Here is a 17,411-nt window from a genome sequence, read left to right on the forward strand (position 1 = left end):
TTTTTTTAAACATGTAAAAAATGTTTTTTTCTGAAAACATCCTCAGTTTCATAGCATCATATAGCATTTAGCACATTATGTTTAAGACATTTTAACATTAATTTGCATTAAATACAGGTTGCACGTAAGTGGCAATTGAGTGTCCAGTCCACTCAAGTGCATTGCTATTTAGTACATCTAACTTTGCCAACTACCATCAGAAAGGACTTACTGAAATAAGATAAGCCATACCACAAATATTCAATTATTTTAGTCTAGCCTGACAAAAGAAAAGGCACTTCATTACAAAAAGAAATATGGCTCAAACTGTTTTTTACAGCATAATCCCAAAATTGTTTTAATCTAATTTTTAATCTAGAAAGCAATCCACTAAATTCGTGTATGTTCCAACATTCATCTGCCAGTAGTGGTTTATTCACAGCATATATGGAATATTTATTGTTACACACATTAAAATGATTACTTCTTCTTGGTCCTGGGGTCACTGCTGTTGAACATACTGATCCCATGAGATCTGACTCCAACACCCTCTGCAGTCACTCCTGGCTGCTGCAACACTTTGTTCAGAGTTGTCTTCTTTATGGCAGCTGGGGAGATTTTCTCTTGGTCGGCCAAAAACTGAAGTTCCCTTTTCAGAGAAGGGCAGAAATTTACAACATAGTGTGAAACATACATATTTAGCACAACGTAGTATAGTAGTGTGGTAATAATCTTATCACTTGTTAACTAGTAACCTGAGAAGGACAAAAGTCTCATTGTAACATTATTTGCATATAGCTCCATCTACTGTCTGAGTTATAAACTTCAAAAGAAATATATCATCCTTTGTCCATTTGAATATGACAATTAACTTAAAAGCATTTCTTGTGTATCCCTATGACAGGAAATATGATTTGTTAGTTTGTTTGTCTCACACATTTCTTATCAACTTACCTAGTCCTAACACAGGAGGCCTCTACAGCATTGATGAGGAGACTGCGGAAGCCACCACTCTCCATGACATGCAGGGCGTGGATGGTGGCGCCCCCTGGTGAACACACATTGTCCTTGAGCTGCCCAGGGTGTTGGTCTGAGTCTAACAGCATTTTAGCAGCCCCCTTTAAAGAAACACAAAGTGAGATCCACATTAGACTAACACAGTATTAATTACGTCATAACAAACTTGTATCTTTTATCAATATACTGTATATTTCAGACTGTGTCTAGAACCAACCAAGACAGACTGCAGCTGACAACTGGCAAAATTGCAGAATTCTATCTGGATTGGCTTTACAGATTTTTCAGGGACAGTGCACATGAAACTGTTTACATCGGAATTCGAATGTGAGTCGAGACCACTAATATTAGCATACATAGCTTGAAAAGCATCACTAATACCACCCAAAACCAATTGTAACATAATAAAAAAGGAACCAAAAAGCATCATAGAAAGCACATACATGTAACACATAAATTCAAAATAATAAAATAAAAGGTAATACCAGCAGGGCTTGGGCTCCGAGGCGTATAGCCAATCTCCTGGGAAGGCCCATTTTCACTCCACCATCCGCAAGAGCGTCTACAGCTGTAAACGCCTGCAAGGCCACAATTATAATTGTTATGATGATTGAATGTAGGAAAACAATCCACAAGACTAACTTTTTACAGTTGCTACAGGTAAGACAAAATTGTAAAACACACTTCACATTATATAAATGACTCACGTAAGCAGGACCACTGCCGCTGAGGCCGGTGACGGCATCAATCAGGTCCTCTTCCACCTCAGTGCAGTATCCTACACTGGCCATCAGCTGCTCCAGAAGCTTTCCATCCTCCACTTCTGCATAGGTGCCTGTGGCGTACACAGTAGCCCCCTCGCGCACCACAACTGGAGTGTTTGTCATGCACCGCATTACCTTTGGATCAGCACGATACTGCTGCAGCTTCTGTAAGGGAATAGAGCAATGTACTGAATGAATTGTCCTGAAATTATAGGGAAAAAAGGGTGGAGAGGATCACTTATAGTTTTTACTATTATATAAAACTCACATGGATCAAAGTTTGTACTCTAGTCGATAGAATATATTAAAATTTCATTTGGTTTAGTCTGCCACATAATATCATTAGTTTTAAGACAACATATCTTGGACTTTATTCAATGAAAATGCATGAGTGTTTCAAGTTCAAGCTGTCAACCAATGTCATGTTACAACATATGACTGTTCTGCCTAAGGGGCTGCAGTGTGTGAGCGCAGAACACAGTGAGAGCCTTATGTTAAAATAAACAAAGCCAGAACTTCACAAGCATTAGCCATCATCTCGAGCTGAGATGTACATAAAAACACGATTGATGATTAATATCATGTCATATAAAACTTACAAATCATATGGGATTTTGATCATTATAAAAGTTAAAGCAACATTGTGTAATATTCATATTTTTTGTAATTTCACACCCATACAGATTCAGAGTGTAATTCACCTATACACTGCTGTCGTAAATAAAGATAGATCAAAAACAAGTGAGTCAGCAAGAAGGCCAGCTCGGGGTCTGCCTTGCAGCCTTTTATTTCGCAAAGCTCTCGCCAAACAACTAAAAGCCAGTCTGAGTTGTCCAACAGCAACTTGGTCACTCTTTCCTTTTCTCTGTTCTTCGTTCAAAATCAGTGGTAGTGCCGTACAGGGTTGCGCACTTCCAGGAGTTCGTACCCACTCACCAAAAACAGGCATTTGGGGCACGCAGTGAGAATGACCGAGGCAACATTCTCCCTATTACAAGTCAGAGTAGCATCAACATGAATTTTAAGGTAAACAACTTATGCAATGTTGCATTAAGTGAACGGTTTTCTGGAGTTATTTGACTTCTGCATTTGAGTAAACACCATATCACCTATACATACATCTAAGTTAAATAATGTACATGCACGCTAATTGTCTAAGATAGTGTGTAATGAGTATTTGAGTGAGAAAATATATTTGATTTTGTCAATATATAGCAGTACTGGACAATATATTGTCCAGTACTGCTATTTACAATCTGTGTTCAGTTCAGTTAGTAACACGTGAAGACAGATGGCTATGACTTGCCTTCTCTATAGAGCTGATGGTGACTCCTGCAGCACAGGACACAATGAGGTGACGATCTTCGATGTCTGGTCCAATCTCATCCAGTACAAAAGGGATGATGTGGGGCTTCACAGTCAGGAAGAGAACATCACTTTTGCTCACTGTTTCTTTGTTGCTGGTGGTGAAATTGACACCCAATTTCTGTACAACATATACGACATATACACATTAGTTATTCGCTGGAGTATAGGAATTCATAACATGCAAACAAATGAATGTTTTATACCTTGAAACCCCACAAATATATTCTCCCTAATTGTTTACCTACCCGCAGTCCCTGTACTGTGGGTCGATCTGTGCCTGGGGAACTGGCTGTGATTCTGTGGGTGGCAATCACACCTTAGAGGGGACAAAATGTCCAGAAATCATTTCAGTGTCTGATTGCAATCAACATACATCAACAACGCGAGTCAAATCTAAATAATACAAACATTCTACAGTGTGACTCAATAGCTAGGCTACTCACCTGCAGCTATGAAGCCTCTTGCCAGAGCGTGGGCCACCTGGCCTGCTCCTATGAAACCCACACTCATTCTACCTGTGAGTGTACACAGAGTTAAACACTTTAGCAGGGATTAATCCATTTTAGCTCAACACATGATTTCGACGACGTCTAACTACTGGTATGCGGCGTGTATCCTCTTTACAGCTCTTGGATGTTGTGCTGTAGTGGTAAACAAACTACTACTTCCTTATTAAACGAAGCGAACGACATTTCCGAACACACTGTGGCAGCAGCCGTACAGTAGCCTAAATGCATTCGCAGAGCAAAAACTTACGAATAAACTGAAGAGCCCTTATAAGCTGACCGACTGACCGAACCAGCAACCGTTTAGACACCTGGAATTACAGCACTTTTGACGTGGCCCGGATATCTCGCGCTGTAGCCATACTGTACCTGTGGAGATACATTTAACTGACAAGCGAGAATGCTTGCATGTTTGGGGCAACACGTAGCCTACGTTTGACCAATCGCAGCGGTGTTGGTAATAACTTTGGGGCGGGTTCTTTAAAGCCGAAAAGCTAGTTGCATCAGGTTGTGTTGTGGGGGAGAAACGTTGATGATGATGATGATGATGATGATGATGATGATGATGATGATGATGATGATGATGATGATGATGATGAGGAGGAGGAGGATGCCAGAACTGGTGCTACAGTCAGAAAGCATGAAAGGCAGAGACTATTTCCAGGGAGACAGAAAATTCAGCCTGACCCAGAAACCAACCTGTAGCCTAGTTAGCAGCCTAGAGTAAAAATAGGCCTACATTTTGGGTTTGTATATTCAGTGCTTCCATTAGGCAACTCGTTTAATATGTATCAGTATCATGTTTATTTATGTTAACCAAATACCCCTGTAGAAGCGGAGTAGGGATAACAACATCGGCACAACTTCACCTACTTCCAAGGTGCATGGAGAAGGGGGGAAGTCTGAAGAGGTAAAACTCTCGTATTATACATGGCCCATGGTAAAACTCCTGAAACACTTGTACAGAACAATTTTATTGTAGACCAACGCATTTCGGCTTTTGGCCTTCACCAAGGTCAACACATTACAACAAAGAACATTTAAATAAGTTATGAAGCATACGGAATACACTTGACAGTGATAAAAAAAAAAAACTAACTTTGTACTACTACTAACTTTGTGTGTAATCCTAGGAATCTGACAAAATGCCTTTAAGGAAACTTTTCTAACACTGTGGCCTACAGACAACAGCATGATTTATAAATGTCTAGTGCACTATCAAATACTGAAATATCAAGGTAATTTGATTTAATCAGGCTATGAATCAAATATACTTCAGCAATCAACTTGACCAATTTTGATTTGAACATTTGCCAATATACAAATGAGATTTATGATGTCACTGTGTAAATCTTTCTTCTGAAAGTTGAGAGTGAAGGTTCACATATCAATTAAAACCTAGCGTTACTTCATACAAAGCAAAGGGTACAGAAATCAAAAAGACCAACAAAAGATACTGTTAAATCTTTTATTAAACATGGCACATATCAGAAATATAGCAAAAGCAATGATATTCTACTACATGATTGTGCTTCTCCCAAATAAAATACTGTGATACTGTCAAAGTTTTGCCTTTAAAGAAATCCATGTATCCAACACATTTAACATTCAATGGATGGCAGGAAACTCCTAATGAACTTCAATATTATTATTTTTCATATTATTATTACATAGCCTATATAAGAACAAGATGTGGGGAAAAAAAACAGCAAAATGGCAGGAAAGCCGAAACCAAAAGCTATGTTCAGTGCATACCTTGTAGACTTAACATATGCTATTCATCTCTGTGATATATCTTCATCCATTTTAGTGTTTACATCCATTTTAATACATACTAATACATAAATAAATTGCATTTGTACTCTGACTGACATAACACTGTTTTGATATTCTAAACATTATCCCATACTCCCATAGGTCTGTTCTGTAGGCAACCACCAAAGGAATCTGGAGCAGAGGGATGTCACCTGGCAGTCTCTTCCTGGTAGGTCACTGTAGAACTGGGGAAAGGCCTTTTAAGTTTGTAGAATAGGGTAATACTGTCAGTTTTGCTGCTTACAGGTGATAAATACTGATATTAAAAAATCCAATACAGATAAGACACCATGAATCTATGGATCCAAGGGAATGAGTCCTTCACAGAGACCTGACTGTGTAGAGCATTGTGGATGTGGCCTCAACGATTCTCTATTTGTCTTTAAATCTCAACAGTCTTTAGAGGGGTACATTTTTTTACACAGCAGAGCTGGAGACAAAGCGAATCCTCTGGGAGTAAACAAGGTCTACAAAATATAGGATCATGTTGACGTTGGTGAACACGGCCACCACTAGCTTACTGTCCCATGGACATTCTCCACGTGGGCAGTCCTCAGGACGAGTAGTGTTGCCATACTTTTTGTCAAAGCTGAAGATGGGCCAGATCAGTGCAGTACTGAGGTAAAGAATCACAGCGAAGAAGGTGTAGACAACCACAAACCGGTCGAAGGGGAACCGCAGGGCAGAGGTCCTACCAGAAACTGTCAGTATGACCACTATCACGGTGATAGAGAAGCACAGGCTGTACACCACCACGCAGTACTGGGTGGCAATGTAGAGGGTGTACTCACTGTCATTGGCCAGGGCCCCAAAAATAATGCAGGCCACAAAAGCCTGGACCACCTTGAGTAGACCGGACACAGTGGCCATGTAACCCACCACAGCTCCCGGCTTGGCTCGAGTTAGGAACACCTCAGCACCGTAGGGAAAGCAGCAGACGCTGGAGCAGACAGTGACAGCAATGCGGTACATTTGGACTTCACAGCCCTCATCAGGGCACTCTGTTTGGAGGAAGTAAACAGGGTAGACCACAGAGGCAGTGATGTACATGAGTGTTGCCAGCATGGCAAAGGCCACAGTGAAGTTATCCCAGGAAATGGGCATGCATGTGTGGAGCCGCGTGATGTCCAAGGTGAACACAATCAGTGTGACAGCAAAGCAGAAGCACCACACGAACATGCAGAAATGTCCGTAGGAGGCGCTGTAGCCTGCGCTGTGGGACACAAGGGCCATTATGGTGCAACCGAGTAGCAGTTGGCACATTCGGGCTGCACCTAAAGGTGACAGCACAGCTTCTTTGTTGAGGTAGTGTCCTCCGTGAGAATCCATGGTGCGTGTTGTCTCCCTACAGCAGCTGTTTTTTTGTGAGATTATTGACGTCCTGTTCTTTGTGTCTTTGTGTCCTTGTGGCCAACTTTTTTTCCCCGTCACAGACCTCACCCTCTCCTTGGTTGCCTTTTATAGATTGGCCTTAATTATAAATGTCTGTAATTCTTCCCTGAGCTTGCTTTGTAATTATAGCAGTGTGCTTAAGATCAAGTTACATTCATACACTGTTATGTAGAAGTTTGTACAGTAGCTTGTAATAGTAAATTACATTTAATTAGACCTTTAAATAAGACATATTTTGAATTTTTCTTTTGTGTCTGAAGTATTGTCTCTACTTGTCTGCACAAGTCTATAAACTATGCATACAGAGTAACATTTCTGTAAATCATACAGTATCAGTCCTTTTATAGTGTTTAAAAAAATTTAGTTTAGAGGATTTAGGTTTAGAGATTAAAATTGTATACTGTTCTTACTTAAAACTGTAGTGTACAGTATGTCCTCAGAAATCTTGGTTTTCGCTTGCTTACTGTCTTCAATTACCGAGTTGTCCAGTTTATCAAAAAGTTCAAAGTGGAGTTAGGTCCTCTAAAAGTCAAATCCAGAGATCAATCTTCCAACAATAGCCCTGTGTGCAGAACAGGTGGACTAGTTTGTTGTCCTCTCAGTCAAGTTCCATTACACAGTGACTTGATCCTTGTAATTTCTTCACTGTAGGCCCTTTACTGCCCGTCAAAATCACTCAAAAATATTGGCTCTGTCTCTTGCTCTTTGTCTTGCTGTTTCTGTCTCCTTTTGCCTTTTGGATTTGGTCTCCCACTCTTTCTTACTCACACAAGACACACACCCTTCCTCCTCTGTGTGTTAGTGTGCACTCAGTGGATTGCGAGGAGTGGTTGTTTAAATGAAAGTTTGTGCCGAGCCAAGGGTTACAGGCCTTGCCAGCTCTATAAATAGGGGGTCTATATTCCACAGAGGGTGGGAGGCTACATGTGGCAGCCAGTATGGGAGTCGTATTTCTAGGGTGCACCCAGAGAGGCTGAGTCAGAGCACCCTCAGTAAGAAACTGGCATTTATACATGGTATAATGACAGGGAGGGAGTCTAAGACTTCCATTAGAGGCAGAAATTACATACAGGTCCAGAGGGATGATTATGCATGAGTGATTGCAGATTTGAGCGATGCATGTTGGGAAGTGGAAATAAATTAGTAGTTGCTTAAAATACTTTAACCTGTGATATTAGTATGCTGTGATTTGAAGTCTGGTACATTTCAGCTAAATCCTTTTTCACTCATTTGCTGTATGTGAGTATGGTGGGATTCAGATTGGAAGAGAGAAGAAGACAATTTCCCAATGAGTATATTGACTCTGCCTTTTTTAAAGGGGCTGGATAACAGAAAACAATTTCCTACCTGTCCCATGTCCTGCTTTTTATGGCCTGCCCAAATTACAAAATCCATTAATAAGCACCCTATGTCTTTGCCCCATCCTATGCCTGTCTTGCTATGGATCTATGAGTGACATTCATTCATAATTCACTCAAAACACATTATTGTCCAAGATTGCTTTGTGGAAAAGATACATGTATACTAGCATGGTCATATGGAGAGGTAGGAGAGCTGATTGATTTGATGAAATATATACATTTCAGTGCTAAACTCTTATTATAGTAAATCAAGTGTGGCATTTGGACATTGGCTATGGATCCATTATCCAATACATTTGACATCATCATTGAACCAATTATCCAATGCCAATTGTACACCTGCTCTGTGTAGACTGCTCTATGTGTTTTGCCTCATGTCTTTGTCCATTTTGACTCGGATGAAGACACAGTAGGGTGGAAATGTCTTTTTTAAGCCTACTTAGATCTGCAACAAACGAAAGGTCGATCTGTGTGTAATGACGTGTGTGAGTATGTAGAGCAAGTACTAATTGCAGGGCTCACTGCTCGATCTCTGGCTCCTCCTGACCACATGTGGAAATGTCCTTGAGCAAGAAAATGAACCCCAATTACCCCCAATGCCTTGCATCGACATGTGAGTGTACAGTATGTGTCAATAGGTTATTTTTTTAAGATCTTTTTTGGGGCTTTTCCCTTTATTTGAAAGTGGATAGACATGACAGGTGGAGAGAGATGGGGGATGACATGCAGCATAGGGCAGCAGGTCGGATTCGAACCATGCGCCGCTGCAGGACTCAGCCAGCATGGGCAAACGCTCTTACTGGGTGAGTTAGAGGCCGCCCCAGTGTCAATAGGTTATTGAAAGGCAAATTGTAAAGCAACTTGGATAAATCACTGCAGTCCTTTAATCATAAAAACAGTGAGTGCACAAAATAAGACTATGCTGAGTAAGGGTCACAAAACATGGACTTGTTTTGTAGACTTCTTATTTTAAGAATGAGATTATCAGTTCATCATGTAATTTCCTATTAGTTATGGGTCATTTTCAATAAAAATACCAACATTTCTACCTGTCACTTTACCCACTCTGAAATATTTTGCTAAAGTATAAGGTGTTGAAAAACCTTTGACTGACAGTTTGTACACACTAAGCCTCATCTATTATCAGATATGTCAAAATGGTGACAAACTGTTTATGGAGCCTGAGGGAGCTGTTGACCTTACCTCCTGCTAAAGGTTTTTGTGAGGCGAGTGTAAAATGGGATGATACCTAATTTACTACTACTACCACTATACTACCACTATTACTACTACTACGACTACTACTACTACTACTACTACTACTACTACTACTACTACTACTACTACTACTACTAATAATAATAATAATAATAATAATAATAATAATAATAATAACAACAACAACAACAACAACAACAACAACAACAACAAGACTGCACGGCCATTTTTACCTTGTAGTATATGTAATATGTCTTTTCTTTTAGGTCTGATACAAAGACATGCAATCAACACAAAGAGAAAAACAGCAATGTATTTACAATTTACAAAGAATCACTTCTCTGTGAAAATAGCACTTATAAATATGATTTACATAACAAAATAAATATGTAAATTACCAATGTAGCTTGAGTTTTTTTCTGTTAAAAAATATGTTACAGAATAAAATTACAATTAGTAATACCTTTCCTTCTCTGGTATGATGCGAAATAGAGGTCCTTTAAAAACATAATTTTTAAAGACATCATTACATACAACATTGTCATTATATTAAAAAGTGATCTCTATTATGAAATATAAGAAGGGAGTTACAATAGTGAACACTTGAAAGGACCTGTACAAATACTCAAAAAAATACACAATACAGGATATCTGTCTCCCTTTAAATGTTCATTGCATTGATATGAGGAATGCAGGACTATTTACCTAATTTTGGGTTTTAACAGTCTATCTAGTGATGATGTGGCCTGTGAGAAAGAGGTATAGACTAGATGTAATGGCACTGTGGTGTTTGTATAGTTACTGATAGACCGTCAAAGTGTTTCGAGGTCCACTGTAGTACCACAATCAGCACCAGCAAACGACTAAACCGGGAATCGTGGCATCATCACTGCAGTCCAAACCACTAGATTTCAACACTATCAAGTATGAGTTACCTTTTCTCTAAACCCAGGATAATCACAACAATAATATGAAGTTTGGAGCATTGTCTGTCTTTTATTTCTTTTTGGCTACTTTCATTAGCAAGGAATAACATCTGATATTTGCAGCTTTATTTTCAGTAGCCTAACTAATTCAACCTGGTTTTATACCACAAGCTGATTAGAGGAGTATTGGTGTCAGTTGTCTCTCTTTATCGTTCTTGCCATTATTTTAGAGATGAATACAACATTTTCTTTCTGATCCAGTGCCTTTCTCACCTGGTCATATGCCCATGTTTCTCCCTTGATGTAAGTTTTTGTGTGATAAGAAACTATAAAACAGTTTAACCAAAATTATACCCTTATATACTCTATAGTGACTACTTAACAAAGACAGCATCCTTACGTCATTGTAGTGTGTTTTCTTCTTTAACAATGACTATATATAATCTATATGGAAGGATGAAAATAGTATACAAAACAAAACATCAATGAGCATCCTTAAAACTGGATTACATTTGTGATATTTTTTCTTTTACAAAGCAAAAGATAATTTAAATGGAGAGTAGCAGAGAGTTGTGCCTTGTCGTGGTGGCGTGTTGCCCCTGTACTTTACCCGTTGTTTGGAAAGGGATTGTGGGACAAATCTAAGCCCCCTGTGTTTGACTGAGGCTTAGACTAAAGTAAACAGGATGCCAGAGGGGAGTTGATTAAAGTTAGAATGGGTTGTGAAGGTGGAGTTGGAGGTATCAGGCATGGAAGACTGGTCAAAGAGACCAGCCAGCCCTGCTTGGGCTTAGCTTGTTGATGCTGTGTGCATGTGTGTCCCTCTAGCTGCCGCTGCTAAGCATGCCCAGTAGCTTGCTGGGGTCCATGCCCTGCTGCTGGGCCATCTTCTGCACATCAAAGCCCATGTGCATGAGGAACTGAATGACGTTCATCTCTTGTCCTGTGAACTGGTCTCGGATTGTGGGGCAGGTGGGGTTGCAGTGTGGCCAAGGGCAGCTGTCGATCAGATGTACGGGGCAGCCTTTGGGTGGCGCCTTGTTGTTCCTGTTGTCGTTGAGGCTGCGGTCCCAGCAGTGCAGAGCTCGTGGCAAGGAGGTGCCTTTAACCTGCACATCAATCCAGTAACTACAACACAAGAGGGCGCTGTCAGATCACAGGTAGAAAGTCTCAAACACAAAGTTTAGTATCCCCTGATAAAGATACACTGGAAACGGGGCTTTAAAAAATAAATCATACTCACTTTCTGGTGATAACTTCATGTGATAGACAAGCTGGAGCAAACATAGCCCTGAAAATAGAAATAAAAAAAACCCCACATAAACCAATTTGAATCCATGGAATAATCCTACGTAAATTATCTTCCTAAATTGCAGGGACATTGCCTTACGGGACATCTTTGAGTGTGTTCCTCAGCTCAATGCCCAGGTTTTGGATGTAGCGCCACTGGCCTTCCTGCACAGGCTGGCCTGTTAGCTGGATGTTGTCCACTGTCAACTGGGCCTCGTCAAACAGCCACTGGACAACAAACACAGGGCCTGCACAGGTAGAACGAAAGAAAAAGATTAATATAGTGCATATATATAGTATATATCTACTCGTGTGCCACGCAGGTATTTTGGGCTTTCATGTAGTAGGTGCATTTGACCCCAAACTCACTTTTTATTGATGGGAAGACTCTATATCCAAAGAAACAGTTCCACTCCTCTCCTTCATGGGTTTGCCTGCACCTCTCTGGCACCACTCCTCCCCAGTACCTACAGATGGGACACAATGTCTATATTAGCAACCTGATGAACTTAAATACTAAATACTAAAATAAGTCTCGCAAAATCTTGTCCCTTTATGATAATATCCACTGCCTCCCATACTTGATGCCTCTCTTGATGGTCTCAGTGGGGGCACAGCTGACAGCATCCACGCAGTCCGTGCAGTGGTACTGCTTGTTGTCCAGGAACCAGCCGGAATCAGACAGGCCTCGCACTTGTATCCCAGTGTGGCCCAGTCCCTCCAGCTGCTCCGCCACATGGTCCACGTTTAGAAGGACCCCGGTACCACCCGCACTGCACAAATAATTATGGCATATTCTTATTAATACCTATACAGGAATATGAATGAAATGTTGAAGATTTTGAATTTGAAATCGCAAGCAAAATGTCCACACATGAACATACCTGCTTCCTGCTAAAAGGAGGACTTTTGCGTTGTCCAGACCTTTGTTCAGCAGGTCCTTCACAACCTCCTGAATAATCAGTGAGCCCATGAAGGCATATCCACCTACACACAACACAAAGGGAATAGCACTGTAGAATAACACTTTTCTTAAAGAGGGTTACATATTACGTTTGTTTTGATGATTCTGTAATGTCTTACTCTGCTCCGTTTTGGCTGTAGCGCCGCTCCACACATCGCTGGAGCAGTACGGGATGAACCTGCACAACCCACATCAAGTTAAAGTTGCTAGCCATGATTAAAAATTGAACTTCTATAAACACTAAATGTGAGTCAACTTACACCATGTTAGCATTCCACCAGTGAGGGTTTTCCTCAGGCAGCGGAGACAGGATCCCCGTGCCTACAGAGACAGATCAACATGTATCATTAGCCATCCTGGCACTCCCAGACACATCCTCTTCTTCCTCATCATCATTACCACGTGGATTACAGTTATTACTCTACAATGAGAGGGAGGCATTTATTTTCCTACATTAGCGGGCGCCAGGTAGCCCTACACCACAGCTACATTATGACGGGGTGACAGATGCATCTGATCCTTTTAATTACTGAGGCATTACAGTGGGGTCTGGCTACTTTTTTCACCCTGTTAGGGGTCAGGATTTGCTTCAGGCCACAGGTGAAGTAACATTGGTGCTTATGAGAGCAAAGTGAACTATACAGACTAGCTGAAGCTGACCTGTTTTAGTTTGGGGCCACTTGGATGAGCTCATCAATCTCCTCATGGTTTCGTATCTGCTGTCACAGTTCTCCTTGTTGAAACAGTACCAGCCGCCTGGACATAGATACACAAAAAAGCAAAACATGGAGAATTTATCACAAACATTGTATACAATTATTCATCATTCTCAATTTGGGAATGAATGGAGAAACATAATGAAATGCGTTAAATTAATACTGACCCTCTAAGAATATCAACCACCGTCTGCTGCCTCGAGATTCTTTCAGGTAGTACCTACAAGAGACCAAAGAATAAAAAATCAACACATCATAGCAGACGTGTCAATAAAGCTTGAATACACCGTATGTGAATATGATTCTGTATTCCTCAAGGTTTATTTTACACCGCCTGCATAACAATACATCTTAACAACAGATGGATACAACCACATTCCACAATAGTGATAGGGTGCTCTTTCTTCAGAAGGATGAGATAAACACGGAAAAGTAATACCCTCGCTGTTTCTACCATCAGTGACGTTATCCAACCATGAAATATAAACACATACGACATCATCACTTTAATCCAAACAAGGATGTCCTGTCACTTTGTTGATTGCTATCTCTGAAAGGTGACAAGACAACAGCAAAAATGAAATTCCACCAACATAAATTCAACGAGTACACGAGAGAGAACAATGAGGTTGTGTATAGTTTGAACTTAGGAAACTGATATAGTGAGATAAACCATCCCCTATCCTGTTTGTACTGTAGATGCCAGGTGATAGTGTTTCTCATGTGTAATGCAGAAAGATTAGGTAATGTACCGTCATAGTCTCATTACGCTGAGCTTATCGTTTGCCAACACACACGACATGGATAAATTGTAGGCTACGGCCCATAGGAATGATATAAGATGTAACGCAGCGTTTGACGTGTGTAGATGTCTACACACAGTATGTCATTTATATATAGGACCCATATATGTCAAAGTAAATGCCCCGTAAATGAACCCTGGGAAAGATTAAGTGAATTTGTTTGTGCCAGGCTAAGATTTAAAAAAGAATGCATGATAGAATATAAGAAGTGTGCTGTGTGTTGTCAGCCCAGAAGAGGGCAATGCTATCATCATTCTCCCATGCTGCTGGATGTCCTCATGTCAGACGCATCAATAACTTTTTTTTCAACAGGATTTTTCTTTATTCTTTTATCACCAAACTTTCTGGTATGTTAAGTAGCTTTAGCCACTTAATTAATAAGAAGCATCAAATTTGCTTATGTGATGCTGATATATATATATAATTATTTTTTTCAATCAGTATCCACCCGACTTTACCAATGACAAAACTCAAGGGATTGCCAAAAACACTTCAGTGACTTTAAAGAAAACAAACTTGGCTGTAGCTCTGAGCTTTTTGCTCAGACTCTGAATCATACTTTGGCTGCAGTTAATGTCTTGTACTATTATTGTAAGCCACAGTCAATGATGTAGACTGAGGACAGTGTGCACTCTACCTCCAAACAATAAAGTGAAGGCGGGCTTGGCATGCTCAACGAGTCAAGGGGGGAAAGGCGCTGCATCAACCCACTCACGCTAACAAGTGCAACTCACACAGTTCCACCTTCCTGTCTAGTGAATGATTTTACTCATCTTTGTTTGACGGTAACTGTAACTGTACCCTTTTATATAGCTGATGGATTAGCACGTCAACTGAGAACAGCCACAGTAGGGAATAAAACGACCATCTGCCAGTAACTGTCCCCTGCAACTCTAAAGAGCTAAGAGCTTTACCGCGCTAACAGACAGCTCTCTCCAACAGGCACTTTGGGTTTTACAGGAATTAGACAGGATAGTAAATCCACAAAGAGACATAGAAAAACCCATTTCAGTCAAGTCTGCCCATCACTGAACTGGTCCCAGATCTTATACACGGACAGTCTTTACAGCCTCCTAATATGGAACGGACAACATTAACAGTATAGCATTTATATAATACTGGCAAATAATAATGACTACACAACATGATAGTGATTCAACTGAGCTTTTCAATATTTTTGCTATGTTACTAGTAAATTAGGGGCATGAGGGGGCATCTTAATAGGAAGTTTGTATGATATTTAAAAACTTTATTCTTGTGATGCAGAATAATGTGTTTGAGACGCAAGTGAAATCCACGTTCCTTGGGCTGTGGCTTTTAAAGACAATTATCATGTAAACATCATGTAAAAAATTACAACTTTCACAACTTCTATATACACCTGCAATCACTCAATTATCAGTATTATATGTACAAGAATCAGTTTAACCTACAGTGCTCAATTTGACTCCCTGCAAATGGAACATTAAAGAGAGTCTATATGACTGGGCATAGTTTGTGTATTATTATAAAATATAAGAGGCAGGGGATCTGTCTGATATTAATATGCTTTTAGTGCCATGGCTTATCCCGCTTTAGTAGGGAAACCATGGAGGCTGTCTTACTGCCAAATGGATTTTCTGCTTAACATTGTCAACAGTTGATATCATGGCAAACAAATGTAGTAGTGATACATTGTTTTCCTCATGGACTCATAGACTGAAAATAAGTTTACCAAAAACTACTACGAGCCACTGACAGCAAATTGTACACGTTTACAGTTACAGTAGCCAAGTAGAAAACACATAAGGCCTACTGTTAAACGGCTGTAAAATCATAATTCCACAGTGTGCGCACTGGGTGCCATCATCAGAGAGAGAGAGAGAGAGAGAGAGAAAAAGAGAGAGAGAGAGAGAGAGAGAGAGAGAGACAGGCAGAAAGAAAGATGGGCGGGGGTCTGAAAACTTAAATCTAAACTTTCTGCAGAGCAAATGCTGCATTCTAATTTGAAGCAAAGGAAATGAAGCATAGGCCATGTGGCTATCCGCAAATTTCACGCTTCGCTGACGCAAAGCAGCTGTTTATCTCATACTGTTATTCTGTCCTGGTAGCCTACATAGCTCTCTTTTGGAAGAAAAACAATATTTATTTTGTTTATATTTTTCATTTATACATTTTTTTAATTATTGTTATTGGGAATCGAAAACAAATTTGAACATTTGCAATAAACCAGCACGAATAAGGAGAACTTCTTTCTTTTTGGCGCACTCCACTCAGACGAACAGTTTTGCCCTCAGGTCAGATAAACGTGGGTTACTTCGGGTAGCAGGATGACCAGCAGGACGGGCTGCGCCCTGCTGAAGCAAATAACAATTCCTACTAGCTCCAGGGTGCACTGCTGCACAGTTGACCCTGCTCTGACCTGCCGTTCATCCAATCACATGGGAATCATGATTTATCACTCTGCGTGTGTATTCTCAGTTGGTACATACCCCGCAGGACTTCCATCGTTGCAGGTGACTGATGTATTCTCCAAAAAGTTCAGCTTCATGTCGTGGTCGAGCCTCTGCGCCGAGCACGGGTAGAGGGACTGCGCAAGGTTCTTCACTTGTGTCATGAAGTTATCCATGTTCTCCTCCACGGCGGTGAAATCCAGAGGGAAGCTCTCCGTGGTGTCACCCCGATCCGCCCGGTGTGTGGGAGGAGGTGATGAGCGTCGTGGTTGTGGGTTGCGGCCACCCCGGAACCTCCGTGCGCAAAGAGCTCCGGACTGCATCAGTACCAGCACCAACACTGAAGAAACCATTCTGATCGCTGTCATTTTATCCCGGTCTTAGATGTCCTTCCTCAAAATGCAGAGTCTCGTCAGGGAAACACAAACTTTTACTGATGGAGCTGATAAAAGAAAGCACAATTACGCACGGTTTAAACGACGCAACAACTCTTGTCACACGCTCCCAGCAACTCTTAAATTTAATGTTAACTATATTAAAATTCTTTTTAGATCAATCGCAGACACTCGCTGAATTCTTTGGATATAGTTCAAACTTTGAAAGAGTGCGCCTGTGCCTATCTATCTAGTACTACTCACGCGCTGCTGGACCAAGCGCACAAGCTTGAACGACAACACTCGTGCCATGCTCGTGTATTTTATTCAAACTTTCCCCCCTTGTGTGTCTGTCCAGCCAATCGCAGGAGCGGGGCAGGACTCAGTGCATGATCAAGCGTGGCAGACTACCCCCCCCTTTTTAATTTATAGAGGAAAAAATGTCCATGCGTTGGTTCTTTTGATCCGCGATGTTTTATTTGATGT

General features: G+C 40.7%; 3 protein-coding genes across 3 annotated transcripts; all 3 read right to left on the reverse strand.

The window, feature by feature from the left end:
- Positions 1 to 380: 380 nt before the first annotated feature.
- pycr1a (pyrroline-5-carboxylate reductase 1a) lies at positions 381 to 4,076 on the reverse strand. Its single transcript, XM_039826079.1, has 8 exons — positions 3,885 to 4,076; positions 3,572 to 3,643; positions 3,374 to 3,444; positions 3,067 to 3,246; positions 1,704 to 1,925; positions 1,482 to 1,574; positions 934 to 1,097; positions 381 to 628 (listed from the first exon to the last, which is right to left on the reverse strand). The coding sequence occupies exons 2-8, from the start codon at positions 3,636 to 3,638 to the stop codon at positions 460 to 462; spliced, it is 966 nt and encodes a 321-aa protein (XP_039682013.1). The 5' UTR covers positions 3,639 to 3,643; positions 3,885 to 4,076; the 3' UTR covers positions 381 to 459.
- A 1,043-nt stretch (positions 4,077 to 5,119) lies between these two features.
- Positions 5,120 to 7,660, reverse strand: LOC120575481 (myeloid-associated differentiation marker-like protein 2). The gene has a single exon (XM_039826293.1). It carries the CDS (start codon positions 6,776 to 6,778, stop codon positions 5,867 to 5,869), a length of 912 nt encoding a protein of 303 aa, XP_039682227.1. The 5' UTR covers positions 6,779 to 7,660; the 3' UTR covers positions 5,120 to 5,866.
- Positions 7,661 to 9,622: 1,962 nt separating this feature from the next.
- On the reverse strand, positions 9,623 to 17,209 carry notum1a (notum, palmitoleoyl-protein carboxylesterase a). Its single transcript, XM_039826292.1, has 11 exons — positions 16,591 to 17,209; positions 13,484 to 13,536; positions 13,261 to 13,356; positions 12,861 to 12,921; positions 12,720 to 12,778; positions 12,521 to 12,623; positions 12,218 to 12,409; positions 12,006 to 12,103; positions 11,737 to 11,884; positions 11,590 to 11,637; positions 9,623 to 11,474 (listed from the first exon to the last, which is right to left on the reverse strand). The coding sequence occupies exons 1-11, from the start codon at positions 16,917 to 16,919 to the stop codon at positions 11,171 to 11,173; spliced, it is 1,491 nt and encodes a 496-aa protein (XP_039682226.1). The 5' UTR covers positions 16,920 to 17,209; the 3' UTR covers positions 9,623 to 11,170.
- Between the last annotated feature and the right edge of the window lie 202 nt (positions 17,210 to 17,411).

Source organism: Perca fluviatilis, chromosome 15, assembly GCF_010015445.1.
Source record: "Perca fluviatilis chromosome 15, GENO_Pfluv_1.0, whole genome shotgun sequence".
Classification (NCBI taxonomy): Eukaryota; Metazoa; Chordata; class Actinopteri; order Perciformes; family Percidae; genus Perca; species Perca fluviatilis.